Raw genomic sequence first — 27,388 nt, 5'->3', positions numbered from 1 at the left:
GCATTACTCTGCATATATATATAATATATATAATATATATATATTATATATATATATTATATATATATATATTTTATATATATTTTTTTATATATAAAGTTTATTTTTTTATTTTTATTTTTTTCATTTACAATACGATTTACACATTTATTTTTATTGTCCCTTATATTAGAACACTTTTTTCTTTTATTATCTGTAAATCTGGATTTTCTTTTAACTGCATCCCAAAATGTCACAATCTAACTGTAAACACAAATACCTCACAACCTTTTGTTCTTCCAGTAAAAACTGGTTCACGGGCTTGATAGTTAAAAAGACTGATAATTTAAACTTTAAGCCCAAGCGGAGTGAGACCGTGAAGAAACCACTTTTATGAACCCACACTGGGGCTTCCATTGTAAACTGGTGTGTAATTTCAATGTTGGATGTACTCGGAGTGGGGGGTCATAGTTTAATCACCTGTGATTGACCACCTCGCCGCCGCAGAGGAGTGTGCACTGAGCGGGGAACAGAAGCTGCCCTCGCCCCGTCACTAGCTCCACCAACCTCGGGGACATGAACTCATTAATTAACGCTGCGGTGCTCGTCTCCACGCAGCCCGTCTGAGCGGCGTGTCTTCGGAACATGGCCTGTTGGTTCCTGCCGCTGCGACTTCCACCGCAAACCCTTCCGCATTTTCCTGCCGCTCTCGGGCTGTGACGTGTCGTGCTGACGGCGGCCTCGGAGCTGGAGGAGCGGGGGGCTGTAGCACGACAAGAAGCTGGCTCCGCACGTCCCGCTTTGCTTTCAGCGGAGCTCCAGAAACAACCCCTAACCCCTCCTTCTCTGCTCCTCTCCGGCCCGCCCAAATAACACAAAATTCCCGACTGAATCCTGCCCGAGTCTGGGGGAACCAGGCGGCCTGGGAAAGCCGAGACGCGGACCGAGGCCATCCCTGCAGCACGAATCCGGTACGCGGCTCATTTTACTACCAAGGAGCCAGTTTGCAGAGCTACGTTTGCATTAGTGCGTGTCCGTGCCTCTTTGTTATTGCATGCATGTGGGCTTTTAATTTATTTCTCTATTGTCGCTGAGAGGCCGCAGAGGGTTGGGCCTTTTCTCCTCGGGCCCGGGGCCTGAATAGAGGCCGTAATTTTGTAATTCGGGCCTCTCCGGTTAGCTAGCCGGCCCCGCTCGGGGTAAAACGGCTTTTTGTGTTCGCCAGTCGTCGCCAGCTAATGTCGCATCTAGTGGATTGCAACGCTTAAGGTGCGATGTAGCCTTTAGCAAATTCAGATTGATCTCCGCGAAGGAGCGTTTTCAGCCACCGTAAGAAATTAGCATCCGTCCAGACACTAAGCTAACAAAATGGCGGACGCGGGTGTACATGAAAATCGGCGGTGGCGAAGGAGTGCGCCGTTAGCCCTCCTCCCGCTAGCCCCACCGCTGTAGACACAATAGAACCCTCGGTGCTTCTCCGCACGTTTAATCTCGCTGCATGTGGTTTATTTGTGTTTTATCCGCGGGAGCTGAGCGTGTTTTGTGGCTGTGACAGTCGGGACTTCGCGTTGCGTGCGGATCGGCGCTAACGCTTCTCCAGTGGACAGATGGAGACACTGCCGCTTAATCGTCTCATCTGCCTCCACAACGTTAGGTGCAGCGTGGATGGGGACGCTGGGTCTGTCCGATCGCCCGGGTGCTTATTGCCGTGTTCAATGCATGTATCTACACACTGATGCTCTCGTGGTGTGTGTGTGTGTGTGTGAGCCGCATCTGCACACACCGTTGTCTTCTACCTGGAGGTGGGGGGATGGTACAATCTAGCGTCCACACCACTGTTTACATCCCAACACCCCGTGTGTGTGGTTGTGTGAGACACAGGCGTCTGTCGCACGCGATTTCACCTTATGATGAATTCAGTGTTTGGTGTTTTGTTGCTGAAGCAGTGATGCAGTCATTGCTGTTGTGCCACAAGTACTTTCACTTTCTGCAGACAGAAGGTAGCACCACACATATCAGTAACTTGATTGAATCACGAGGTTCCCCTTAGACAAAGTCTGTCTTTAATTTCTTTAAACAACTGGTTTTTTTTTGGTGTATATTTTATGATCTGGTTCGTTTGAATGAAATATAAAAACAAATGAAGCTCTTTTCACATAGTCTTGCTAAATGCATCACAATGGCATATAAAACAGAGGTAATGTAGTATGGGTTAAAGAGTCATTTAAATATGTTTTAGAAGGGTATAGTGGTGCTTGCTTGCAACCAGAAAAAGTGTTGATGAAGAGTAGAACTAAGTTTTATTTAGTCTAACTTGTAAAGTAGAAAGTGATGCGTGCGCACAAAGTTATCAAGCCCCAACAAATCTTTATATACAGGATATACTGCGGAACAGTCCTTAACCGATCGCTGTGTATTAATTGTAGTTGTAGATATTCAAGCTGTGGTTTTTTTTGTACAACACCAGTCCAGTGTTCCTTTCCATCATGTGAATCACATTATCATATCAAATTAACTGCACACACAATGTTTCTCTTCAACAAGCAAAGGGTAACATGCTCATTGTAGCTTTCCCTGGTTCACCTTCAAAACAAATCTACTTGAGGTTAATATGTTATGTTATGTTCATCACTCTTTTAAAATCCAAATAGTTTCAAATCTTTTTTTGTGTGTGTGCAGATTTAAATCGTTTGACAACCGCAGTTGTCACACACACACAGCACAAGGGTCAAAACTTTCAAGACTGTAAAAGACAGATATAATGTTAGTAAAGGTGTGACAATGAATAACTATCAGTTGTTGACTGCTTGTTGTTGGGCTCTGGATGGTTTTAATGTTTTCACTGCTTCCACCAGCTTTGGTTATTAAGATCTAAGATTTTTCTCATCTGCTTTCAGCTGTCCAGTAACAAATGCAGTGCGAGGACAATGGATGAGAATGTCACCAGGCTTGCAATACATTCCGAAGAGCCTAAAATAATATTACACGGATCGGGTAAGTCGCCACGCTTGTATTTCTGTTTGTTTTTGCAATGTCTGCTAAATGTGGTGTTTCAACAAGCTGTGATTTTTTTTTTTTTGTCAGCTAGCTAACTTGAATATTAAATGACACGTAAAATAGTTTGAATTAACGTGTTTGTATTGTGTCATGATGTCAGTAGGGAATCAGCAACATTTAATGTACCAGTTAAAACATCCACACCACCAAACCATTGCTCTTGTACTGTTCTCTGGTTAACTGGGTTCTGCTGCTTCTTCACAGATGAAGGTGGTGCCGGCGGACAGGAGTTTGTTGTGGAGCTTCAAGAGACTGTGTTGGTGTCGGAAGGTGACGGGGAAGGCATGGCGGTGCACAGGTTTGCCCCAGACGAGCTTGTCATCCAGGATGCTGTCGAGGATGTGGTTTCCGAGTATGTGCACTGTGATGAAGATGAAGACGTTGCTGTAGAAACCTGCGTGATGGCTCTGGAGGGCGAGGAGGAAGGTGTTGCCATGGGTGATATCCCTGAAGATGGGCTGGACTCAGAGCAGCAGGAGGATGACCAGGATGGCTGTGGAGATTATCTAATGATATCATGTAAGTTTCCAGCTCTGCAGTACACAGATTGGATTTAAATAGTGCAATTGCTCTTGTGGAAATCATACTTAGACCACATTCAAACTCAGTTTCCTTGGTGGATCAGATATCAGGCTGATCTTAAAAAAAGTTAAGTGTAAATGCGTTTTAGACAAATTAAAATGTAATAGCTCAAATTACCCCCCGAGGTGGGTTGAGACATTCAAGCCAGATACAAATTATACACCCACGGTCTGTCTCCTCATTCTTCTATAGCTCTTACCCTGTGGATATACTGTATACTAAAGCTGTACTGAACACAATTTTGAGACCTTGATGCTTCAGTAAAAATAACCCAGGAAAGAACTCCTCATTATTTTGCCAGTTTCCTTTGACATATCTGATGCTTAGAATTTTGGGGATCATCTTCACAGATTTGACAGTGATTCCACACACATCTTGCTAGTGTAGCTTTTGTAAATTGTCAGTCTGTCACGTGTCACTATGCCAGTGCTGGTAATGGACTTCAATATATAACTAAATAGATAATAATAGATATTGATTAATTAATGTTATTTGTGATGAATAATGTTTATTGCTATTTCTTATTTCATGGCTTATTCAGAATTTTTATTGGTAATATGTATATTTTTAAATACTGAATTAAATAAGATTTGGATGTAATGTGGCATGGCAGTGGTCTTATATTTTGAAGCCCTACAGCGACAAGCCCAACTGTTACTGTTGTAAATAAAACTGCCAAAGTACTAAAGTTGCCTTTTTTTAAAGCTGGTACCAAACAGCTTCAGGCTATTTTACCACCTGAGATGCATATATTTGGTACTGAATCAAGTGTAGTATGTTAAGTTTTTCTTCCCAAGTTTTATTGATTGTTCAGCTCTCGTACAGGAGCTGTAGTTATTCATCAGGGGCAGCTTTCATTTCACATATGGGTAAAGATGTTCCATATCTATCCAAAATTTAATCTGCAGTTTATGGGAAGTATTCATTGCAATCAGTTTAATTAATATATTGATATTCTGAAATGGTCAAATCACATTCCAGCTGCATCTTCACTGAATGTAGCTTAAATACGGTCAAGGTATTTATGTTATCAGCTTCTGGCTGGCCGACCCCAAAAACTTGAATTAAATCTTATATGAAATTCGATGTGTGTCTTTTCCCAGTGGACGAAGCTGGTAAAATGGTATCAGAGGATGGAACAGAAGTCACAGTGGAGGGAGCCGTGGAGGACCAGGAAGTGGAGAAGGATGAGGACGGGCAGGAGGTGATAAAGGTCTACATCTTCAAGGCTGATTCTGGGGAGGATGACATGGGTGAGTTGCAGTTAACTTTCTACTTTTCTTTAGGATTTGATTTGATGTTTCATTATAAAATACAAAAGATGTGTCTGTTTATTACACTTTCATTATTATTAAAAGTAGAGAATTTAAAAGATGTGTTAATTCTGCAGGAGAATCTGTTGATATCAGCGATGGAGACACAGAGAGTGTACGGTTAACCGAGTCGTCAGGCCAAACGCTCAGAGAGAAGATGGTTTACATGTCTGTCGGGGATTCTCATCACAATCAAGGAAACCACGGTGAGTTGACGGCCTCTAACGAGCGGGGATGACATGTCATGAAACTAAACGTCACTAGATTTTGTGGTTTTGTACATGTTGGGCTCATCTGCAGGTGGGTCCAAGGTGACTGATGAGGTATATATGGAGGTGGTGGTAGGAGGTGAAGAGCCAGTAACTCACGACCGCTCGTATGACAGCGTGTCTCTAAGCAAGGACTTCATGCCTGTGGCCTGGGCAGCTGCTTATGGTCAGCACCCTTGTCTATTAAATTGCTTTTAAAACAACACTCGAAGCCTGTGCATCCACCACGTCTCTGTGTGCCTTGGTTTTAAGCTTTGCCGGTGCTGATGGTGTATATTTTTGTGTTTTAAAACCATTCTGTCACTCTTACAGGTGCGGACGACAGCGAAAGTTGTGAAAACCGCAACGGGGCAGCCAGTGCTCTCCTGCACATTGATGAATCGGACGGGGTCGACGAAATCAATAGACAACGCAACAAGAAGCAGAGGCGGTCGGAGCCTCGACAGGTCCAGACAGGTAAGATCCTCACATTGGATATGGAAGTTGCCTCCTCAGGCCAGTTTTGCATGAAAATATGAATTCTCTGATCACAGAATACTGAGGCCTTTAGATGCTACAGTGATGTGGTGCCATGCTCAGCAGTAACAGAAAGGATGCATTTAACAGGAAAGCCACAAGTGCAATATAATCATTGTAATCAAGTTTATAATATTTTTAATAATTGCTCAATTCATGTAATCATTTTCCATAATGATTTTTCCTGTATAACCAGCAGTCAAATTAATTTAAATTAATAAGGAGAAAAAACAATTCACCACACACAGGATTTATTAATACAAACAAAAGTACAGTGTAAGGATTTCTCAAGATTGCTGTGTATGAGCCAACCATGTTAACCTTGTTTCTCTCCAGCTCCTCTCCCCCAAAGCAGCAGTTGAACTTTGCTTGTATCCTGTAAAAAGTCAACTCATCTCACCAGTTAAATGCTTTTAATGTGAAGCTGTAGGGGAAGAAAATTTGAGCAGCAACTCAATATGGCATTTTTTTTTTTCAATAATGTCGCTGCAGAGGCCTTTTGAAATTGGCGTTATTAGTAAAAAAATGTGTTGTATGTGTTGGATATACATACTTATCTATACATTAATGAATGGAAGGATTGTATCACTGTTATAAGCTAGAATGACTAAATGTTTACTGGACAATCACGACCATGTAGTCACTTCCCTCTCCCTCTTGTCATTGTTCTCTCCAGCCATCATCATCGGTCCGTATGGTCAGCCTCTGACAGTTTACCCCTGCATGCTTTGTGGTAAGAAGTTCAAGTCACGAGGCTTCCTGAAACGCCACACCAAGAATCATCACCAGGAAGTTCTGACCAGGAAAAAGTACCAGTGTACAGACTGTGAGTTCACCACTAACAAGAAAGCCAGCCTTCACAACCACATGGAGGTGCACGCCCTGAGCAGCAAGGCTCCTTTCGAGTGTGAAATGTGCGGCAAGGAGTTCCACCAGCAGGCAGCGCTATTCTCTCACAGACTGCAACACCACCACAGAGAGCCCAAGAGCCAGCCGCCTCCAACTCCCACCAAGATGCATAAATGCAAGTTCTGTGACTATGAAACTGCTGAGCAAGGACTTCTCAATCGGCACTTGTTGGCTGTTCACAGTAAAAGTTTCCCTCACATCTGTGTGGAATGTGGAAAAGGCTTTCGACACCCCTCAGAGTTGAAGAAACACATGCGCACGCACACGGGCGAGAAGCCTTACTCCTGCCTGTACTGTGACTACAAGTCGGCCGATTCCTCTAATCTCAAGACACACATCAAGACTAAGCATAGCAAGGAGATGCCATACAAATGTGAGCGCTGTTTCCAGACCTTTGCTGAGGAAGAGGAGTTAATGCAGCACGGACTAACACACGAGGAGAATAAGACCCACCATTGTGCCCACTGTGATCACAAAAGTTCCAACTCCAGTGACCTGAAACGCCATATCATATCTGTTCACACCAAGGACTATCCACACAAATGTGCTGTCTGTGGGAAAGGCTTTCACCGACCATCTGAACTGAAGAAACACTCAGTAGCCCATCGCACCAAGAAACTCCACCAGTGCCGGCACTGCAACTTTAAAATTGCAGACCCTTTTGTTCTCAGTCGCCATATCTTGTCTGTCCACACAAAGGAGCCACAGTCCTCTCCTGAAAAGAGTGAGGGTAAGAGGACAGAGACGAACACTCCTGTTGTGTCACCTAAAAAGTCTGCACCTAGCAGCTCGAGTGGCACCAGCCCTGCTACTAGAGTCAGTGCAGCCAGTTTAGCCAGCAGTGTGACTGTAGTTATTGGCAAAGGTCAGAAGGAGAGGAGAATTTACCAGTGCCAGTACTGTGACTACAGCACCGGGGACGCCTCGGGTTTCAAGCGACACGTGATTTCCATTCACACAAAAGACTATCCACACCGCTGTGAGATCTGCTCGAAAGGCTTCCGACGACCATCGGAGAAGAACCAGCATATCATGCGCCACCACAAGGACGTGGTGAAGGCAGAGTGACTCTGACCGAGCCAAATACTGTGCCACAAAACAGAACAATGTTGAAGCAACTATCACACCCCAATCACTGCACCCTCAGCACAACACCTTTCACATTGAAACAATGTGTATGTGTTTGCTGCACTTGTTGTTTTGCTCCTTTCTGATCCTCAGCCTAATGTTTGTTCAGAGATGTATACACATGTACATAACATTAATGCTCGGTCAGAGGTAGCAACAGAACCCCTCTGTAGACTTGCACTTTTAACTGCATGTCCCTTGCCGGTGACAGTGTGCATGGCAGATTGTGCAAATGTCTCTTTGTAGATACACGTTATGATTTTTGCAGGCAGCAATCAGTTCTCAGTCACAATGGTCCTAATTATTTGTCTCAAAACACAAGTGTAGTTTGCAAAAACGTTTGCGTCATTTAGAGAAAAAAAAGTACTAAACACAGCAGTAAGGATTAGCAACCTGTTCACAGTAGCACTTGCCATCTCGGTAAAGATCATTTTTAAATGCAGTAATCATGTCATGTATGTAATTATGAGTGTGTGCGTGCGTGAGAGAGATGGAGTGTGAGTGACAAAAAAACATCTGTTGTTCTTCCGGTGCTCAGACCCCACCACCCTGTGACATAATGCTTTTTGTTGTGTTAACAAAAACACACGGCCGGCTGAGTTCAGCACCCAGAGAAAGGAAACAATGTTTTTTAGTTTCGTCAACTGCGATTATTGAATTGACACAAAATACAGAGTGAAGTAGTGGATGATCATGATCACTACCCGATCACTGGAGTATCACACAGTTGTCGGATGTTTCTCTTTTTAAATCGGTAGTCATACTGTAGGTTGTTCCAAACAAGTGCCCAAAGCAGCGGAGGAAGCACTGACTGAGATGTTGCCTGGAAACCTAAATCCCATTAATTTGAAGAAAAAAAAAAAATGTATGTGATGAAAGATGTTTGTTTTCAACATTGCTGATGACGAGCTGTTCCAACAGATGGTTTCTTTTATCGATGAACAAACTTGTTTTAATTGACTTTATATCTATTAACTCACTGAGCATAATCTGTAAGCATCAGTATGATCCAATATTAGGCTTGAATCATGGAAAGGTGACATCATTGTCCTGAGGTAAGTGGCCTCAATAGAGTCATACAGTATATCTGGTGCTTGTGTTATGAAACTATGAACTGAAGTTTCTTTTCGCCAACACAGATGTACTTTTGCCAGTAGAAAGGGAAAATGTATGTCATTTTTTTAAAGGTGCGACTTCAGAAGACAGGTGCTGGTGGTCTACTTGTACAATGGCTTTTTACATTTTTTTTGTTATCACCTGTGACCATTTCCGTTTTTATATTTATTTCATTTACAAGTTGTTGTATAGTTAAGTGTAACTAGACTTCTATGGGACGTAAATTATTGTTTTGTATACAAATCTGTACAAAACGTGTAGATGTAAACACTTGATAAAAACAAAATCTGAACTGTGTTGTTATGGATGTACTTCAACGTATTTGTTAAAAAAAGGTAATAAAAGCAAAGTATTTTAGCCGTTTGTCTTATTTGCTCTCAGGAGCCCTGTGGAGATCTGAAAAATAATGTTACCAAAACCCTGTGTGACCTTAGGTTGGAATAAACTTACTTCTTCATAGAACATTTGCAAAGCCAAGTTTTTCTTAAGTTTGGAACATGCAGTGTCCCATCCATGTTTGCAGTGTTCTGATGACCTGACTTTGTTGGAGCTACACTGCGTCTCTGTGCAGTACTGTTTCATGTTCATCAGTAGAACAGTAGTAGAACAGAGTGTAAAACCACTGTGTGAATGGGTATCATGATGTGCATGCGTGTTTGTCTTTGTGAAATAACAAAATGGCCAAACACACATGGAAAAAAAAATCTTTTCCGCAGCACTTCAAGGGGACAAAACCCCCACAGGGAACCATTAGTATGTACAAGCATGGTTTGTGATTCAAGCTGTGCTTCATTATGCAACTTGCAGCCAAGTGTGATGTGGAAACTTTAAGCCTCCAGTGCACACATACTAAGGGACTAATGGACTTTTCAGTGATGTAGGCCAGTGGTTCTCAAATGGGGGTCTGCAGAGTCTGAATAGTTTCCATCGTTTTTTCATGCATTAAATCATGTTACATGGGTATTCTGTGTTAATGGAGGAAACATTTTAAAATATGTCCAATATCTTTCTTAGACATTCTTGTTATTGTTCTTTCACATAACAAAGTAGAACAGTTAAAAACAGGCTATATCAAATGTTTCCAAGGGACATTCAAGAGGCTCCTTGACTGAAAAACCCTCTGATGTAGGCGACGACTCCGGTGGGGTAATCTTTTAAATAAACAATATTTTGTGAACAAAGGCAACAAACTTTCAAACACAATTATAAGCAGAGCATTTTTTATGTTTCACATCAGGTTTACTCACTTCTTAATACAACATTTCAAAGATCAAATTAAATCAACTGGAAAAACTTTGATTGATTGTAGTATTCACAACAATGGTAAACGTCGTCAGCATCGCTGACGGGCGACGACCGAGGCAGAAAACTAAGCAGGTGGGCACTCCCCTAAAGAGAGAAAGAAAAAATATAACAGTTCATTTTAATAGTGCATAAGATCAGTCTTGTTTATAGATAATTTGTATCCATTGACATTAAAAAAAGTACCATTTCTTGGCAGGAAAGCAACGTTCCCGGGCAGGATGCCGGTCTCCAAGGAGAACTGCCTGAACTTCTCCAGCAGATCTGGGCTGAGGTGAACTCCACGACCTGTCGAACAGTGTTGTATTGATTTACATGCTGAACTGAGCTGCTGCACATGCTCACATTGACTGGACAGAGTGTGGCATCAGGGCAGATGCTCATAACTTTACCATATAGTTTGTTGACAATGGTGATATCGCTTCCCTTGGTCTTGATGGTGTGAGTCAGAGCGTACTCGTCGTACTTGACATCAACCATGCGCATGTCGTTGTCATTCTCCCAGCCTGTCAGAGGGGAGGAATATGCATCATGTAAAGCAGAAGATTATGAATGGTTTAATTGTGACTGTTGTCTGCCTCTTTGTGTTTGTTCACTCACTCTCACTGGTGTATCTGAACCTTCCAGGCATGTCAGTCTTTTTCGCCAGGCCGCTCATTCTCCAACAAGAGCCATCAGAGCTGCAGAGACACCATTAAAACAAGATCAGCGGTTTCATCACTGATCTTTTTTTTCTTTCTTCCTCCCTGTCCGTCCTCTCGCACTCACGTGAGACTGGCGTAGGACATGTCCAGGTCCCCATCGGCAGTAGGGGTGAACACGGCCGTGCCCATCTTCATGCTGGCTCTGCGGACGGTAAACCACTGGGCATTGGTGGCAAATCCAATCAGATACCACTTTCCTGCCATCTGTGGGCACACATAAGGCAGACATAGCAGAAATAAAACAGAACAAGACAAATATACTTAACACTTTAACACTCACTGTGGCCTTTGTTTGAAGAGGACAGAGACCATAGCTGCCCTGTGAGCATGTGAACTTAAAACAGTCGGTTTAGTCAGTTTATGATCCTCGGCCACTATGTTCATTTCTCTGTTAATAATGAATGTTTTCAGTATCAAACTGTGCCCCTGCTCCCGTTTACTCAATATTAGCAAAAGAAAATTTCACCCAGACTCACTTATGCATTCAACTCCAATTAAAATGTATTTTGAAGCAAGGCTGAGAATGTGGTGGCAGTTTTAGAAAAGTTGATTCCTCACATTTTTCCCCACAAATCTCACTTTACTCCTTACAAAGATTATGCTACACAACTCATTCATGTACATTGTTGTGCATGTAAGAAATAGCCGAGAAATCTAACATCAATCAAAGTTAAAATGAAAGAATGGTACTCTGTAGAGATTATACTTCTGCCACCTCAGTAGATCTGGATTTTTAATTTAATAAATATAAACCTTTAATTATTTCTTCCCTGACCCATATTTATTTATATAACTCAGTATTTTGGTGTAGTCTTGCTAGCAAATAAGCAAACCAATGATCAAACCTCCTTGGTGGAGGTTGGAGATGGTTTTACTTATTGTAGGAGGCTACAAAACCGTTTCCTCATGCCAGATGCTCAGGCTGCAGATGTGAGAAGCAATCAAAATGATTTGTATACATGCACAATAAAACCATACTATGACTCTAATAAAATGCTACTTTACCCAGTTATGTGTCTTACCTCCTGCAGATTGAAGTCAGCCTGTGGCATGATCTCAGAGGAAACCGTCAGGAAGCAGAGCACAGTGCCCAGCGCTGTCAGCAGGGAAGTCATCGTCACTGAGGAGCAGAGTCGGCTGCAGCAATGATGATGGAGGAGAGAGCCGGTGAAGATCTGGAGGCTTGTTGCTGGGGTGCTGCACAACGACCCTTTATATAGTGGAGCACGAGATACCCCTTTCCCTCCCAGCGAGCACGCACACAATCGCGCACGCACACATACATAAAGACCCTGGAGCTGGGATGGGTTCAAACAAGCCTCAGAGAAACCCACAAACAGTCACAGCCACAAGCTAAGCTTTTTAGTCCTGCCAGGGCAGAATGAAATCAATCATGTGAGAGGGAGAAACTTGCCAGGAGTCTTCGTACCCTCAACAACAGTGGATACACATTATATCCTGTCTGTCATGCTGTTTGAATTGGAAAGCACATTATTTGATAATGGTATCTCATTATGCAGCTTCCCACGCGTAGCAAGAGATTAAACAGAACAGGAATCTAAACAGGAACAAAGCTTCCGCTGCCCTCCAGGGCTTTCTGTTGCCGAGAGCACAGAATTAAATCCATCCGTCAGCAGTTGCCATAGTAAAACATGGGACAACACAAATGCGCATGCAGATTGGATTCATGCAGCACCACGTAATCAGCGTCTCTTCTATAAGTTTAACGTCAATAAATACTTTCCACTCGTCATTCAACTTGCAATTACTGGTCGGACGTAACGTGATGATTTACTCTGTATGAAGCCGTAACTAAGAGAAGAAACACAACAGCTGTTTCCAGGGTCAACAATCCCACAGTCTCTCCTGGTGACTGTTTTCTATCACGTTACAGGATTTTCCTGAGCACATGTAACACAATTGAAATAAGTCACTCAGTCTATCAACCACAAGAATAATGATTTAGATTTTTACTTCATCTGCTGGTAAACATCATGTGATATGACGGAAGGCAAACGATGGACCTGTAGTGGTGGAGAAAGTACTCAGACGTTTAATTTAAGTCCAGGTATAAATACATAGACAAAAATGAGTAAAAGTATGACTACCACATCAACTTTTCTACTTGAGTAAAAGCAGGAAAGTACTTACTTTCAAATATACTAAAAGTATTTAAAAGCAACAATATAGCATAATGCATTGTAAAAATGTAGTGGAGTAGAAAGTACAGATATTTGCTGATGTACGTAGTGGAGTAAAAGTGAAAAGTACCCCAAAATAAATAGATTTGAGTAAAGTACAGACGCATGACAATTTTTTGGATATTGTGTGACATTGCAGTGAATACTATTGGAAATCATTGTATGGTTTGCCCATGTGTCACCTACATGATAAATTCTGCCCAATGTGTACTTTCACTTGTCAAACTAAGTATAGTTTAATGTAACACTTTCGTATTTTAACTTTCACTTAAGATTTTGAATTACCTGCGGATTTCAACACTATATTTCAGCTTTTATTTTTAATCAAAGGACCTTGATTAAACTGTAATTTAGAGAAGTAGAAAATGTTTTCAACATTAACAGGTTTGCCTGTTTTTATGATCAGTTTTAAGGAGGTCGGCTGCTGCACACTTTGAAAAATGAATCCTGGAGCAGGAGGGCTGATGAGATGAATTAGTGTAATGAACTGGAATCAGACCAGTGCAGGCAGACACATGCCACAGCAAAAAGATTCCTCCAACCTACAGTACATACCTTGCCAGTTCCAACAGGTAAGCCTGTCAGAAAGTGAATAGTTCCTGTGGGGTGGAAATTAGTTCATACCATGGTGTCAAAATGCTAAAAATGACAAATCATTCTGTTATTCCAACTTCACACATAATTCCAATCTATTTTTCTCCACTGCTGGCCTTCTGGTTTCACCACATCAAAAGTCTGAATGAGCAGTTGTCTTATATGTCTAACAATTCATTAACAAGTGAAAGTAGATAAACATCCAAGGCTCTTTATGATGAATGAAATCAGTTGAATTAGACAGTATTGGATTTCAACTCAGTATAACTGCAACCAAATCATATATATAATGATGATGGATGATCAGCCATTTCCTACCAGTTAATGGATAATTCTGTTATTATTTCTAACAAGTGGGACAAAGTGTAGCAGTCATAAATTTTGTCTCTGACGTCTAGGAAAAATGTATCTGACTTGGTCCATAAAAGGCGCGATAGGGGTGGAGCCAGGGGGGCACTGGCCCCAGCTGAAATCTGATTGGCCACATAAAGTGCCCATGTCCTGTTAGTAGTCACTTACTAACAATAAATATGACAATTTGTTCAGAACTTTTATTGTCTAAGTTTCTCTGAAGTACACAATGTGCTTGGGACAATTTTTCTAAATAGTAGAGCGAACAATAAACAAAGAACGACTTAAATATGCATCTTACTGATTTAGGAACATGTGTAAATTGTGGTTATTGCCCATGATTTAGAAAAATTCTTCAACTGCCACTATCCGACAATATCCGAATCTCTGTAGAGCGCATACCCAACAGTCCCCTTAAATTTAATTAAACTGCACCAAATTTCACACACTCAACGATATCAGTTTCCTAAATATGTCAGTACTTTTCATCATGATCCATGAATTAGTTCCTGGAAAAACTGAAAATGTTGAATAATGCCCTAATTCACAATGTGAAAGAAAGTGAAAGAAAATCCTGTATCTGTCCCCGATCCTAATCATAATTGAATGGGTTCCTCCCTGACCCATATCACATCCTTCGACCAAGTTTCCTGGACATCCGTTCAGTTGTTTTTGTGTAATCTTCCTTATAAACCGACCAACAATCAAATATATTGATGATATAACTGTTAATCATACTGTAAATCATCACAGAGAAAATTGGACTGAATATTTTGTTAACAGCCCATTGCCCACAGCAATAGCACACGCACTCACACACGCACTCACACTCACACACGCACAAACAAACACATTAAAATATGACATGAGACACATATAGCATGTAATAATATATCCTTACAGCTCTACCAGTAAAGCTATAAAAGTAGTGTAGCCTCAGGGTTGCACAACAGATAGAGAGTTTATAGTTCAATTTGCTGATTCTGCCGGTGAAGCCAATGAGATTTGTGTTGTTGTTAGGATTATATGTTGGCCTGAGGGTGGCGCTAGAGGACAGATCATGGATGTGTTTACTCTTGAGCCATGTGTGAAATGTCATGTTGATGATCATCGGAAATGCTTAGTAAAAACAAAGAGAGCCACAGAGGCATCAACAGCAAATTCAGTGTTGATTCCATAGTTTTCAAGATGGTCACGGATAAACGTGTTGGAAAAGAGAAAATATTCAACTGAATGTGAGACTCAATAATAAAAAATGACCTTTAGTAATCTGATATATGATCATACCACATTTCATTGCAGTGTGACCAGTGGTTGTCGCTTTGTGTTGTAGTGAACCAAAGCATTGCAGAAAAAAAACTGAGGTCACCATCGTCTTTAGGCTCTGCCACTAAATTCTAAAAACTAACCAGATGTTATAGTGACGTTTGGCTGTAGGTTACTCACATGGGGAACGATAATGAGAACTGAATATGTTTTATCTCTATTAAATCTTCTATTACAGAATTAAGAAGAGAGTGAAGACTTGCATTCTCAGATTTTCACATGTGACCGGCCCCTCTGAGATAAACCAACAACTGTATCTGTGGCACTGAATACAACACACATGAACAAATTAAAAGTAATAGTAATACTTAATACATAAAACTTGATTTGTGTAGCACAGAGGAGGCACTTTGACTCACTGAGTTATAATTCATGGGGTTAAAAGAGGATAAATGACTGTGTCCAGTTTATTTTGTTATACAGCACAATGCTGTCATTAAGCTGCATCTCAATGAGTGTATAGTGAAGTCATACAACACTAACAACAACTTTAGAGCACTACCAGAGAGCACTACAAGGTGGAATGCACTGATTGTCCTGAGGGTGGCACCAGGGGAGAGACCATTCCTACCGAATGAACTCTGGAGCCACTGGCAGGAAATTATGGGGGAGTGGAGACGCCATGTAAACCTTTGAGTTGAGTGATTTTAAATGGAGGAAATGTATTGATTTAAACAGTTTGATCGATTGCTCTCCCCAAGATGTGCATTAAGATAGTTAATAATGAGAAATAATGGACAGTGTGTGCGGGGAGACACTGCAGGAGAGTACTGTTTAGTTTGCAGTATTATTGTATCAGAAATGTAAATATTACACATTACAATAGGCAGGATAATTGCATTCATCCGATTATAAATAAATAGTATCTGCAGTTGATTATTTATATAAGCAGGTCCTGCACGTCTTTTAATTTGAAGGTCTGGGCAGTGCAATAGGAGAACCACTCACTCTATAAGAGAGCGATGGACAAACACCATTAGATTAAGGGAGTGCAGAGAAAAATGAAGTAAATAAAAGCAGATTGTATCAGTCGTACAGTGAAGATGACCGAAACCGCTCCAGGAAGTTGTGACTCTACTCCCACCAACCATGTGGGAGTGACAGGACGGGATATGAAGTCAAGTCTACCCAGCGTTTCCACTGGGTGACATCTATGGGAGGTTTTTTTCAGTCTTCCTCAAAAACTGAAAGACCACTCACTTGAATAAAGATGGAAAAAATGCCATAGATTATTCAGGAGGAGGATCATAAAATGAGCCTGCAGGAGACGGTAACATGGCTGCATGTGCATCCTTGTGCTAATAACTATTACAGATGATCACGTTAACACATTTAGATGAGCAATTGTAAAAAACTGAAGTCATGTTGTTTGGTGCATTTAGTTGATAGAGCAGCAGAATCAGAACTGAGCCTGACTAAGTATAGTTGTGGCTGAAAGAGGACAAGGAGACAACTTACTGAAATGAAAATTATTCATATCATGGCCTTTTCTCTGGGGTCACCCTTTAATTCTATTACTATTCATATCGTAGATGTTTGTGAATATATATTATTTCTCCAGTCTCCTTCCATCCAGCAGTTTTGTTTCCTGACATGTAACGACCAGAGCTGCACGTTGTTCTTCTTACGTCTTGAACCTCACAGAGTCACACCTCATTTACTGCAATATTTTTTTATTATTTTCCTATTTCATTTTCAAACAGACAAGTTGTCAAAATAGAAATCAGTCAGACAGCAGATGATATGTTCAATTTGTGCAGGTACAGACATATGTAAAATAACATGGCAGTGCCTGCAGCTTCGTTTCATAAAGAGACAATTCAACAAACATGTAGTGTGTACCTTTTTAAACAGTTAATACTTACCAACACTTGATAATTCCCCTGCAACTTATTTCAGAGTTAAAGACAGTTTGTGATGTTTGATATCAAAGAGGGTGAAATGCAGTGAGCATTGGAAGTCATCAGCTGATAAATCCAAGGAAATACTAGAGATGAAGTTCTTCAGACATGCTGCATTAACAGTCTGTGATCAGGATAAAGTATAAAGTGAAACTAGACCAAGTCAGTGAGGCTGGAGCGAGGAGAGACTGAAGCGTCTGTCATGGTGAGGAACTCAACCCAGTTCTGACAGAAGCCATGAGAATACTCTCCTGTGTCGATGACGAGTCCCCACAGGCGGCTCTGGCCCGTTTTGTTCCTCAGAGCCAGCTGAGCCTCCCGCTCCGTCACGTTGAAGCTGATATTTATAACTTGCACCACTAAGAGGTAAAGCAGTCCACCTGTTACAATGCTGCTGTACCACGCACACGTGAAGCAAAGTGCTGAGCTGTGAAAACAAAGAAATGATGAGTGCAAGATTAAAGCATAAAAAAGTATTTTGTTTTAAGAAAAAAGTTTTTCTCGTTACAAATAAACCATTGGCCCATTTTCATTTGAAAAGCACGTTATAAAAGAGGAGGGAGGAAAGATTAATAATGAATTTATAATGAAAAAAAAATCTATAAAGAGGAAAAATTATATTGCGTTACGTTACGTTACGTTGCGTTGCGTTACGTTGCGTTACGTCTGACGTTACATTTCTGCGTTGCTACGTTACTTCACGTTACGTTATGTTACGTTACGTTACTGCGTTGCTACGTTGCTACGTTACTTCCGCGTTACTTCACGTTACTTACGTTACTTTATGTTACTTCACGTTACTTCACGTCGTCACGTCACGTCACGTCACGTGCGTCACGTCACGTCACGTCACGTCACGTCACGTCACGTCACGTCACGTCACGTCACGTCACGTCCTGCATTACGTTCATTACGATACTTGACTTGACAGTATTTTAACAAAGACACAAGTTGAAAATATGTGTTTTGAGTTAATTGTATTTTTTGACAGCCGTTCCAAAGGCTCTGACTTGTTTCAAATTAAATTGCCTCAAAACATGGACAACATTTAAATAAGTAGTCAAAAATTTCCAAATAGAATCTTCTTTTAACTGTTTCCCACAATCAAATACTGATGACTCTAATACATCAATGTATCAAAGACGAGGCAGTAGAATATATGTCCTTACAAATTCTACTAATATCATCATATCATACCTATTATCTAATAGCAACAAGTAAAGTCAATTTTTGTGTTTATATTAATTTGGTGAACTTTTTCAATGTGGACTTCTGATGTAGTTGTTGGGATGAGACAGAAGATATGATACATAAACATGTATTTATGATATATAGAGTGCTGTACCTGGACTGGCTGTAGACACCGGGGCAGTAGAAGAGAGCCGTCATGACATACTGCCGAGGACAGATGCTGCAAAGCACCAAACTGATCCCATACAGAGAGGTCAGCACGAACACCAAGAGGGTCAGCAGGAAACTGCGGTGGTTTGCCTGTCCGACACAGCTGTTTATCCTGCAACACCTCAACACAAACACACAAACACAACACAGACCCACAAGACAAAGATCTGTGAGACCCAAGCTGACCTGGATATGTTGGCTCCATATACCTGCTGTATTTAAAATAACTCAGTAGATGTAGTATTTGAAGTTTACATTTGAAAGACTATTGAATATTTCCTGGTCCAGACTATCATGTGGGTTATTCTAGTTTGGTGGTAATAGATTCAGTATACTCACAGTATATCATGGTTGGTTCTGGAGTTTCTATCTATATAGTAAATGTGAATAATAAACAGGAAGATTAACATCATATATACATTTTATTCTTTTGTCTTTGAGGTTGTAAGTCTATTGCAGACAATGAAACAATTCAGAAACTGTGCATGAGGTATAAAGAGATTTATAAAACTGACATCATCATCTTTAATGTTCTTGGCAGTGTGCAGTTCAGGAAAGTGTCTGATAAAGCTCACAAACAAATAGACACCCTGTCTTCCTGGTTGGCCTGAGACAGATCCCAGTTTACCAGTTTTCTAGTTCAAGTTTACAAGACATTTCAAGACATTTTTGCTGGGAGCAGTTTCCATTTAAAAATCAATCTTTGGATGCACAGAGTTTTTCACTTGAGCCCCCGCTCCCCAAAATGTCTGTGCACGGCCCTGAGGAAACCAGTGGGTACAGTAGGAGTCTTTGCTTAAGACATGAACGTTATCTAATCTGTCATAATTCAATTTCACTTCACTTTCATGATGTGGTGTGAATGTACAATTCAAAGAAGTATAAAGATGTTATAATATCAAATCCAACCCACCAGCACAGTGGTGGTCCAGACGCTGGCTTGGGATCCACAGGTTCGACAGTGTCCGGCCGAAGGTCGCATTGTTTTGCACACAGAGCATCTGCTCCACTTTTCTGTCAGGGCAGGAGGAGAGGAGGAGGAGGCCGCTGATTGGATGGATCCATTAAGATGTGTAGAGTCCTTGTTAACCTCCTCACTCTGGCTGTGATAGGAGGTGGTGTGAAACCCTAGGCCTCTCTTGGTGTGAATGAGAGATCCGATGGTGAGGATCATCCCAGCAGTCACAGTGCACAGCTGCAGATGGCTGACGTCCCCACGCGGTAGAATCTCTGTGATGAAGAGGTAATACATGTAGGCCAGAGAGAACAGTGCCAGAGTGAGGAAGAAGAGGGTGCGTCTCCTCTTGCGGTGCGTGGCGTAGTAGTACCAGAGGACCAGGCTGGGCAGAGCTGTCAGGATGATGATGCCCAGCAGGTAGTGCAGCGCTGCGGCCCGGAGCAGCAGAGGCAGCAGCACCAGGGCCGGGATCATGGAGATCTCCAGGTTGTCAATCAGGGCCCCGAGAACAGGAGAGTGACATCTGCTGTGAGGGGGTTTGTGTCTCAGCCACCTGCAGCGCACACATTCAGGCAGAGTTACAAACACTTGAAAATAAAAAAACTTAATTCGGAATGATGCTAATTCACTTGCTTTTTTCATTGATCAAACTAATAAGATGATATGAGGAATATCACATAAGTTGTTTCCTATTCTTAAGGGTCAGACCCTGTAATTTTAATATTTAGCTTTTGTTTAATTTATGATTAAGTACATTGCAACATGGAGTCATGAAGTCTCAGAAGGATCTGGGGCCCTGGGACATTTCTTCACTCGGCCTGAATTTTATTGTACTCAAGCAGGGATTCCAAAACCTTTGAGTCCTTGATGCCCAAAATAACCGAGTCAGAGATATGTGACCCACATTATCCCAAAGGATATTTTAGCTGAGCTTGTTCACAAAAAATCTCCCATGTGCAATGTTTCCTGTGGTGCTGTAAAGTTTACAGCTCTATTGGTTAGTTTGGTTTCTTAGCTCGATTGCTTCTTGTGCTTTTTACATGCAGGGAAGTGAATGGACAGTCTGAATCTATGAGAGAGGGACAGAGAGATCACACCTGCGTTTTCTACACATGGACTGGAACTACAAACTATTTTACAGCTAAAAGCAAAGAACTTTGAGAGAGAGCCTACTGTACATAGTAATTTAAGTAAGAGTTACAACTATAGCTCCATGTTACCTTTAGTTTATTAATAAATCTCTTAATTGATTTTGAAACAATGTAGCGTAACCTTCATTTGTTCTTATTTCAGTACATTTTTTATGCAGCAGTGGCGGCGGTGGATACCAACATTATTTGGTCGGTAGATCTTGTTGAGCTGGTCATTTCAAGAGTAGCTCACAAGCCTATAAAGTGTGGGCACCCCTGCTGTAAACTGACCTGCTGCAACTGATGCTGTCACTCATCTGTCATAATCACCATGCATGGTTATTTACATGGTTTTATTCTAACAAGTACTTTTTTTAGCTTTTGGAACAATTATGGCTAAAATATGATATTGAGAATTGCATCTAAATTGTATTTGATGTCTGTAAATCACCTTGTGACCCTTTTGTGTCTCATTAAAGGTCCTACTTCTTCTAACCTGTTAAAGGCCTCGTCCAGATCTTCACAGTCACAGCAGCATCCGTACTGGTAGATATCACACTCGCAGCAGCACATGGGATCATCTGGCTCCGGAGGCTTTAACTTCTCCCATTTCATTATGGCTTCCTGAAGTTCACAGGGCAACTTCGTTCTCTGGAGCGATGAACAAATGAACTACACCATTACAACAAACTATTAGTGCAGGGAACATATCTATGGAAATGTACTGACAGAATCTATAACACAAAAACACACACACACGATCTATAACTGTCCCTTTTTTAATTTTTTGGGACGACAGACTGCCGGACGTCTGTCTGTCTGTCCGTATTACTTTTTTTTTGGGACGGACAGACGGACGGATTTTATTTTATTTTATTTTATTTTATTTTATTCGTCTGTCTGTCCGTATTTTTAATTTTTTTGGACGGACGGACGGACGGACAGACGGACGGACGTCTGTCTGTCTGTATAATTTTTTTTTGGGACGGACAGACGGACGGATTTTATTTATTTTTAATTTTTCCGTCCGTCTGTCTGTCCGTATTACTTTTTTTTTCCATATATTAATATTAGTGCAGGGTCATAGCGCCACCTACTGATCAGTGTGATAATTAAGTTGTTGTAACATTGTCCAATTGACACAAAATTGCTCACGCTACATCTGAGCCCCTACTTGAACAGATCTATTAGTCTGTATGTAATAATAGTGATGGCGCCATCTACTGGCAACAGGAAGTAAGCTTTGTTTTACAACTATCATTCGATATACATAAAATTTTCACAGTGTGATGTGCAATTGATAGCGTGGACCGTAATGAGTAATTGGCAGGCAAGGATCGACATCGCGTGACGGACGCAGGAAGTGAAGCATTCGTCCTTGCCACAGTGCGCAAAACGCATGCAACGCGGAGACGTGCGCTTGGTCATTGATCGCTCTCTCCACTAACCGCAACAGGCTTCAAAATGCCTGTGCTCGGGCCCGTTAGTGCTACAATGTAGCCCTAGTTAGGGCCCGAGCACCTCCGGTGGGAGGCCCTATTGTATTTCGAAGGATTTGTATTTCCCTTTTGGGGCTTTTTCAGGGCCTAGACATGCTCAAACCAAAGTTTGCTGGGAATTCAAAACCCCAAAAAGTAATTGTATTCTGGAGTAATTTGAAATGGGTGTGGAAAAATGGCTCAACAGCGCCATCTAAGGAAAAGCCCCTCAGTTAGCTTTCACCGATCTTCACAAAAATCGTAGCCCAGGTGTATCATGACAAGACAAACAAAGGTCAGAGGTGCAATGGGAAAAAAGCAACAGGAAGCCTGCCATTTTGACTTTAGTGGCCATATTGGCCGTTTTCCACATTTTTACTTTGATGTACTTGTCCCAGGGCTTTCATCAGATCAACTTCATATTGAGATGAGTGTCATTTAAACAAGATGGAGATAAAAACTAACTCAAAGATCGATTTTTCGTCACACATTGTGACCGTGGCGTGGCGTCAAAGTTTGATTACACGCCATCAAAACACGAGGTTCTGTATCTCGGACATATTTGGTCGAATCGAGTCCAAACTAGACATGTAAGACAAAAGTCCCGGCCTGATGACATCTACACAGAAATCATGACTTAAAAACACTGCGCCCCCTGGTGGCAACAGGAAATGTCTTTTGCATGTCTTACACTTGGAAGTATTCCTCCTCATCTACTGACCGCAGCCATGTCAAACCTATGTCAAAAGAGTCTCAAGACATTGATAATGTAGGCATAAGATTACTGTGACTTTTCGTCAAACGCCATATTAATGGCGTGGCGTTAAAGTTCATCGACTCGCTGTGACACACGAAATTGCTGTAACTTCCGTGTTCATGGGTCTATCTCCCTCAAACTACATTTGTGTAGCAACAGCCCCCCCCTGCAGACATTCATATGGTTTTAAGGAATGGGCGTGGCAAAATAACTAACATTGAGGTGCGGCGAAGGTTCATTTTTACTTTTTAGTTACTTTTGTACTTTTAGTTACTTTTAGTTACTTTCGTACTTTTAGTTACTTTTTAGTTACTTTCGTACTTTTAGTTACTTTCGTACTTTTAGTTACTTTTTAGTTACTTTTGTACTTTTAGTTACTTTCGTACTTTTAGTTACTTTTTAGTTACTTTTGTACTTTTAGTTACTTTTGTACTTTTAGTTACTTTTTAGTTACTTTCGTACTTTTAGTTACTTTTTAGTTACTTTCGTACTTTTAGTTACTTTTTAGTTACTTTTGTACTTTTAGTTACTTTTTAGTTACTTTTGTAATTTTAGTTACTTTCGTACTTTTAGTTACTTTTTAGTTACTTTTGTACTTTTAGTTACTTTTGTACTTAGAGTTACTTTTTAGTTACTTTCGTACTTTTAGTTACTTTTTAGTTACTTTTGTACTTTTAGTTACTTTTTAGTTACTTTTGTAATTTTAGTTACTTTTGTACTTTTAGTTACTTTTTAGTTACTTTTGTACTTTTAGTTACTTTCTTACTTTTAGTTACTTTTTAGTTACTTTCGTACTTTTAGTTACTTTTTAGTTACTTTCGTACTTTTAGTTACTTTTTAGTTACTTTTGTACTTTTAGTTACTTTTGTACTTTTAGTTACTTTTTAGTTACTTTTGTACTTTTAGTTACTTTTTAGTTACTTTTGTACTTTTAGTTACTTTCTTACTTTTAGTTACTTTTTAGTTACTTTCGTACTTTTAGTTACTTTTTAGTTACTTTTGTACTTTTAGTTACTTTTGTACTTTTAGTTACTTTTTAGTTACTTTTGTACTTTTAGTTACTTTTATACTTTTAGTTACTTTTTAGTTACTTTCGTACTATTAGTTACTTTTTAGTTACTCTCGTACTTTTAGTTACTTTTTAGTTACTTTTGTACTTTTAGTTACTTTTTAGTTACTATCGTACTTTTAGTTACTTTCGTCCGTCTGTCTGTCCGTATTTTATTATTTTTTTTGGACGGACAGACGGACGGATTATTATTATTTTTTTTTTTTCGTCCGTCTGTCTGACCGTTTTTTTTTTGGGACGGACAGACGGACGGATTTTCGTCCGTCTGTCTGTCCGTATTTTTATTTTTTTTTGGACGGACAGACGGACGGATTTAATTTAATTTTTTTATTTCAATTAAATTTTATTTAATTTAATTTTTTTCGTCCGTCAGTCTGTCCGTATTTTTTTTTTTGGACGGACAGACGGACACTCCATATTTTAATATTAGTGCAGGGTCATAGCGCCACCTACTGATCAGTGTGATAATTATGTTGTTGTAACATTGTCCAATTGACACAAAATTGCTCACACTACATCAGAGCCCCTACTTGAACAGATCTATTAGTCTGGCAACAGGAAATAAGCTTTGTTTTACAACTATCATTCGATTTACATAAAATTTTCACAGTGTGATGTGCAATTGATAGCGTGGACCGTAATGAGCAATTAGCAGGCAAGGATCAACATCGCGTGACGGACGCAGGAAGTGAAGCGTTTGTCCTTGCCACAGTGCGCAAAACGCATGCAACGCGGAGACGTGCGCTTGGTCATTGATCGCTCTCTCCACTAACCGCAACAGGCTTCAAAATGCGTGTGCTCGGGCCCGTTAGTGCTACAACGTAGCCCTAGTTTTATTTGACATTTGTAAAACCACAGAAAAACATTACAGTATAAACATGTACTGGACTGAATCTGCAGCCGTAATGTATAAAAATAGGAGTAATTTCTATAATCAGAAAATTCTCAGTCCTGTGACATCCCCAAGAGATTCAAATTGTAATTTGTTGAAACAAGGGCACCGTTTCCACAGGGACAAACTATCTGGGCCAGCAAACCCAGGTCCTGAACACTCAGAGATGAACTTGAGTTATTGTCAGTGTGGGTTCTTATTATTTTAGTCTGGTTTATCGGGTTTTTGTGCAGATCCTGACCTTTATCTATTCAGGAGTAAATGGAGAGAAATATATAAACTGAAAGAAAATATAATTCCAGTCATCTTTTATCTGTTTGTTTTAGTTTCTTAATTCAAACAGCTTTTACATGACTTTTTACAAACTGTATATTCATCATTATTAGCCACAATCACTTCATAAACTCTATTTAAACATTCTAAAAGCAAAATACAACTCCATAAAACCAAGATAAACCATTCCTGTGTTGACTTACCTTTATAAAAAAATATATATATCAAGAAGATGAGCCCTCGTCACCAATGAAAACAGCTTCTTGGTTTCTCATCAGTCATTTGTGTTGAAAAAGGAACATTGGCAGCTTTCTGCTCTGGTGGTGCTGCGGCGACACTGAATCAGTGCAGTGGGATGGTTTTCTTTTCTTGGATTCCCCCCGTGGAAGTGTCCCAACTGAAGGCAAGTTGGCTTCCTCCTGACAAGTGGTTTGATATTGTGTTGCATCTGCCGGTTGACTTGTCCAAAGACGACTAGACCGTCCTTACGTGTCTTTGAAAAATTCAAAAGTCGTTCTCAAGCAAACTAAGCCTTCCTCTGCTTTACAGCTTGAATCAATTACCAGTTTAGGCTTTAATTCTGGCACGCTTGGTAAATCTAGGTGCATCTTCAGCAGGCGGAGGGAGCCAGAGAGTCTTTCATACCTCCTCCCACAGCTGAGGGGCTGTGTTGAGGTGTTCTAAAGCTGCATGGGCACCACTGATAATCCACACTGAGCTGGACAAGGGTGCGTATGAGAAACATGACAGGCACTCGTAGATGAGAGAGAGAGTGATGATCCAAGGGCGGCCCCACCCACTGGGATCATATTTCCTCCCACAGGCAACCTGACCTTACTTCTCACACAGAAAACTCCAGAAGGGTATGTGTGTGTGTGTGTGTGTGTGTGTGTGTGTGTGTGTGTGTGTGTGTGTGTGTGTGGTCCTGGTTGTTCTCATATTGTGGGGACTTGAATCTGTTTACACACTCACATTATGGGGACTTGTCTTTCTTTGGGGAGATAAGTTTAAGGTAAGTGTTCCATATTTACTACTTCCCGGAGCAAGTAGTAAATATGGTTAAGGTTAGAGTAAGTCTCCAGTAAATCAATGTAAGTGTGTGTGTGTGTGTGTGTGTGTGTGTGTGTGTGTGTTTGTAACTTGAAGCAAACATGAATGCTCCTATTGTGAGTCTGTGTTTCTACACATTACAGCCATTGCATACTATGAGTGTATCTGATAAGTGATTGCAGCAGGAAAGCTACCCTGCGCATTTTATGAGAACTTCAGATTCTTACCCAGGAACACTTGCAGAGCTTGTTTGCTGACTCAGGACCTTGAATCCAGTTGATAAAAACTCAATAATTCAACTTTTGTTAGTAGAAGCAGAAGATTAAAGGAATTGAGATCAGATAGTGGTGAGTGGCAGATTTTAACCACTTGAAAACCGTATGGGAGCTGACAACTCAGTGAACTATAGGAAAACACAGTGAATTTCAGAAAGTAGTCATAAAACTGATGCTGCAGGTGCGGGAGTCATCTATAGGACAATATTGGAGAGAGGGTGACCAATAATAACTTTTATAGACTACAAGTTAAAGTTATTAAACTAACATTGTCTTCTTTGAAGTGGACAATGTGGGTTCACTTGCACCAAATGGCACAGAAGCTCCAAAATTTGAGTTGATTCTGTGTTTGAAGGCAAATGTTATGGATTGAGAGTGATGGAACCTTCACTTTTCACATGTACGCACACACACTGCCTGTCAGTCATTACAAATTAAAGAATAAAAGGTGCATTATAAGCTATGAACTGGTATATTGTGAGAATGGTGTCTGCACCAGTGTGTGAGTCTGGATGGATTGAATCAATGCAGAGAAACGATGCTCTTGCTCCTGAGGGTTATACTTCCATTAGTCTTGATGGAGCCCGGAACCCGAGATACAGGCTCTAATCTATTTTGGAGGAATTAATGCCGCGAGTCGTAGACAACAGACTGAGCCAACTGCATGATGGACATTACACATCAGCAAACTGCAAAGATGCTGTGTGTGCAACAAATAAAGACTGACGAGGAAACGCAGCAGACTGTGTCTCTACAGAGCAGCTGTTTTCATCTTAAACCTCCATGAAAACAAATCATGTTATCCACCTATGAAAATGTGGGTCCACTTCTTTATCACTTTTTTTTGTGTGTGTTAA

At 40.7% G+C, this 27,388-nt stretch overlaps 3 protein-coding genes across 4 annotated transcripts; 1 reads left to right on the top strand and 2 right to left on the bottom strand.

The window, feature by feature from the left end:
• The first annotated feature begins 820 nt into the window (after nt 1-820).
• LOC118122139 (zinc finger X-chromosomal protein) lies at nt 821-9,226 on the top strand. Of its 2 annotated transcripts, XM_035178643.2 has the most exons (8): nt 821-950; nt 2,877-2,973; nt 3,241-3,555; nt 4,722-4,871; nt 5,009-5,137; nt 5,232-5,366; nt 5,513-5,656; nt 6,393-9,226. In XM_035178643.2, exons 2-8 carry the CDS (start codon nt 2,907-2,909, stop codon nt 7,691-7,693), a joined length of 2,241 nt encoding a protein of 746 aa, XP_035034534.1. In that variant the 5' UTR covers nt 821-950; nt 2,877-2,906; the 3' UTR covers nt 7,694-9,226. The 2 variants fall into 2 exon arrangements, with proteins under 2 accessions (XP_035034534.1, XP_035034535.1); XM_035178644.2 differs by lacking the exon at nt 5,232-5,366.
• An 846-nt stretch (nt 9,227-10,072) lies between these two features.
• On the bottom strand, nt 10,073-12,468 carry zgc:153704 (Lipocalin-like). Its single transcript, XM_035178645.2, has 6 exons — nt 11,898-12,468; nt 10,940-11,079; nt 10,772-10,851; nt 10,564-10,677; nt 10,358-10,459; nt 10,073-10,258 (listed from the first exon to the last, which is right to left on the bottom strand). The coding sequence occupies exons 1-6, from the start codon at nt 11,988-11,990 to the stop codon at nt 10,239-10,241; spliced, it is 549 nt and encodes a 182-aa protein (XP_035034536.1). The 5' UTR covers nt 11,991-12,468; the 3' UTR covers nt 10,073-10,238.
• A 3,955-nt stretch (nt 12,469-16,423) lies between these two features.
• LOC118121673 (palmitoyltransferase ZDHHC23-A) lies at nt 16,424-25,921 on the bottom strand. The gene is given in 6 exon segments (XM_047343485.1): nt 16,424-17,675; nt 18,594-18,761; nt 19,559-19,592; nt 19,595-20,160; nt 21,234-21,388; nt 25,410-25,921. Coding segments are annotated over 5 exon segments (1,161 nt in total). The 5' UTR covers nt 21,353-21,388; nt 25,410-25,921; the 3' UTR covers nt 16,424-17,401.
• Nucleotides 25,922-27,388: the final 1,467 nt, after the last annotated feature.

The sequence above is a fragment of the Hippoglossus stenolepis genome, chromosome 15 (assembly GCF_022539355.2).
Source record: "Hippoglossus stenolepis isolate QCI-W04-F060 chromosome 15, HSTE1.2, whole genome shotgun sequence".
Taxonomy (NCBI): Eukaryota; Metazoa; Chordata; class Actinopteri; order Pleuronectiformes; family Pleuronectidae; genus Hippoglossus; species Hippoglossus stenolepis.
Note: the sequence above shows the minus strand (reverse complement) of the source record. Positions and strands in the feature narration are given on the sequence as shown.

What these genes read in the sequence shown, in the direction of transcription:
- LOC118122139 (XM_035178643.2), top strand. Translation starts at nt 2,907, where the DNA reads ATGGATGAGAATGTCACCAGGCTTGCAATACATTCCGAAGAGCCTAAA. An exon ending in AATAATATTACACGGATCGG is followed by an intron (nt 2,974 to 3,240) that starts GTAAGTCGCCAC and finishes GCTTCTTCACAG; the next exon opens with ATGAAGGTGGTGCCGGCGGA. An exon ending in TTCTGGGGAGGATGACATGG is followed by an intron (nt 4,872 to 5,008) that starts GTGAGTTGCAGT and finishes TTAATTCTGCAG; the next exon opens with GAGAATCTGTTGATATCAGC.
- zgc:153704 (XM_035178645.2), bottom strand. Translation starts at nt 11,990, where the DNA reads ATGACTTCCCTGCTGACAGCGCTGGGCACTGTGCTCTGCTTCCTGACG. An exon ending in ATGTCCTACGCCAGTCTCAC is followed by an intron (nt 10,852 to 10,939) that starts GTGAGTGCGAGA and finishes GTGTCTCTGCAG; the next exon opens with CTCTGATGGCTCTTGTTGGA. An exon ending in CATTGTCAACAAACTATATG is followed by an intron (nt 10,460 to 10,563) that starts GTAAAGTTATGA and finishes ACTGTTCGACAG; the next exon opens with GTCGTGGAGTTCACCTCAGC.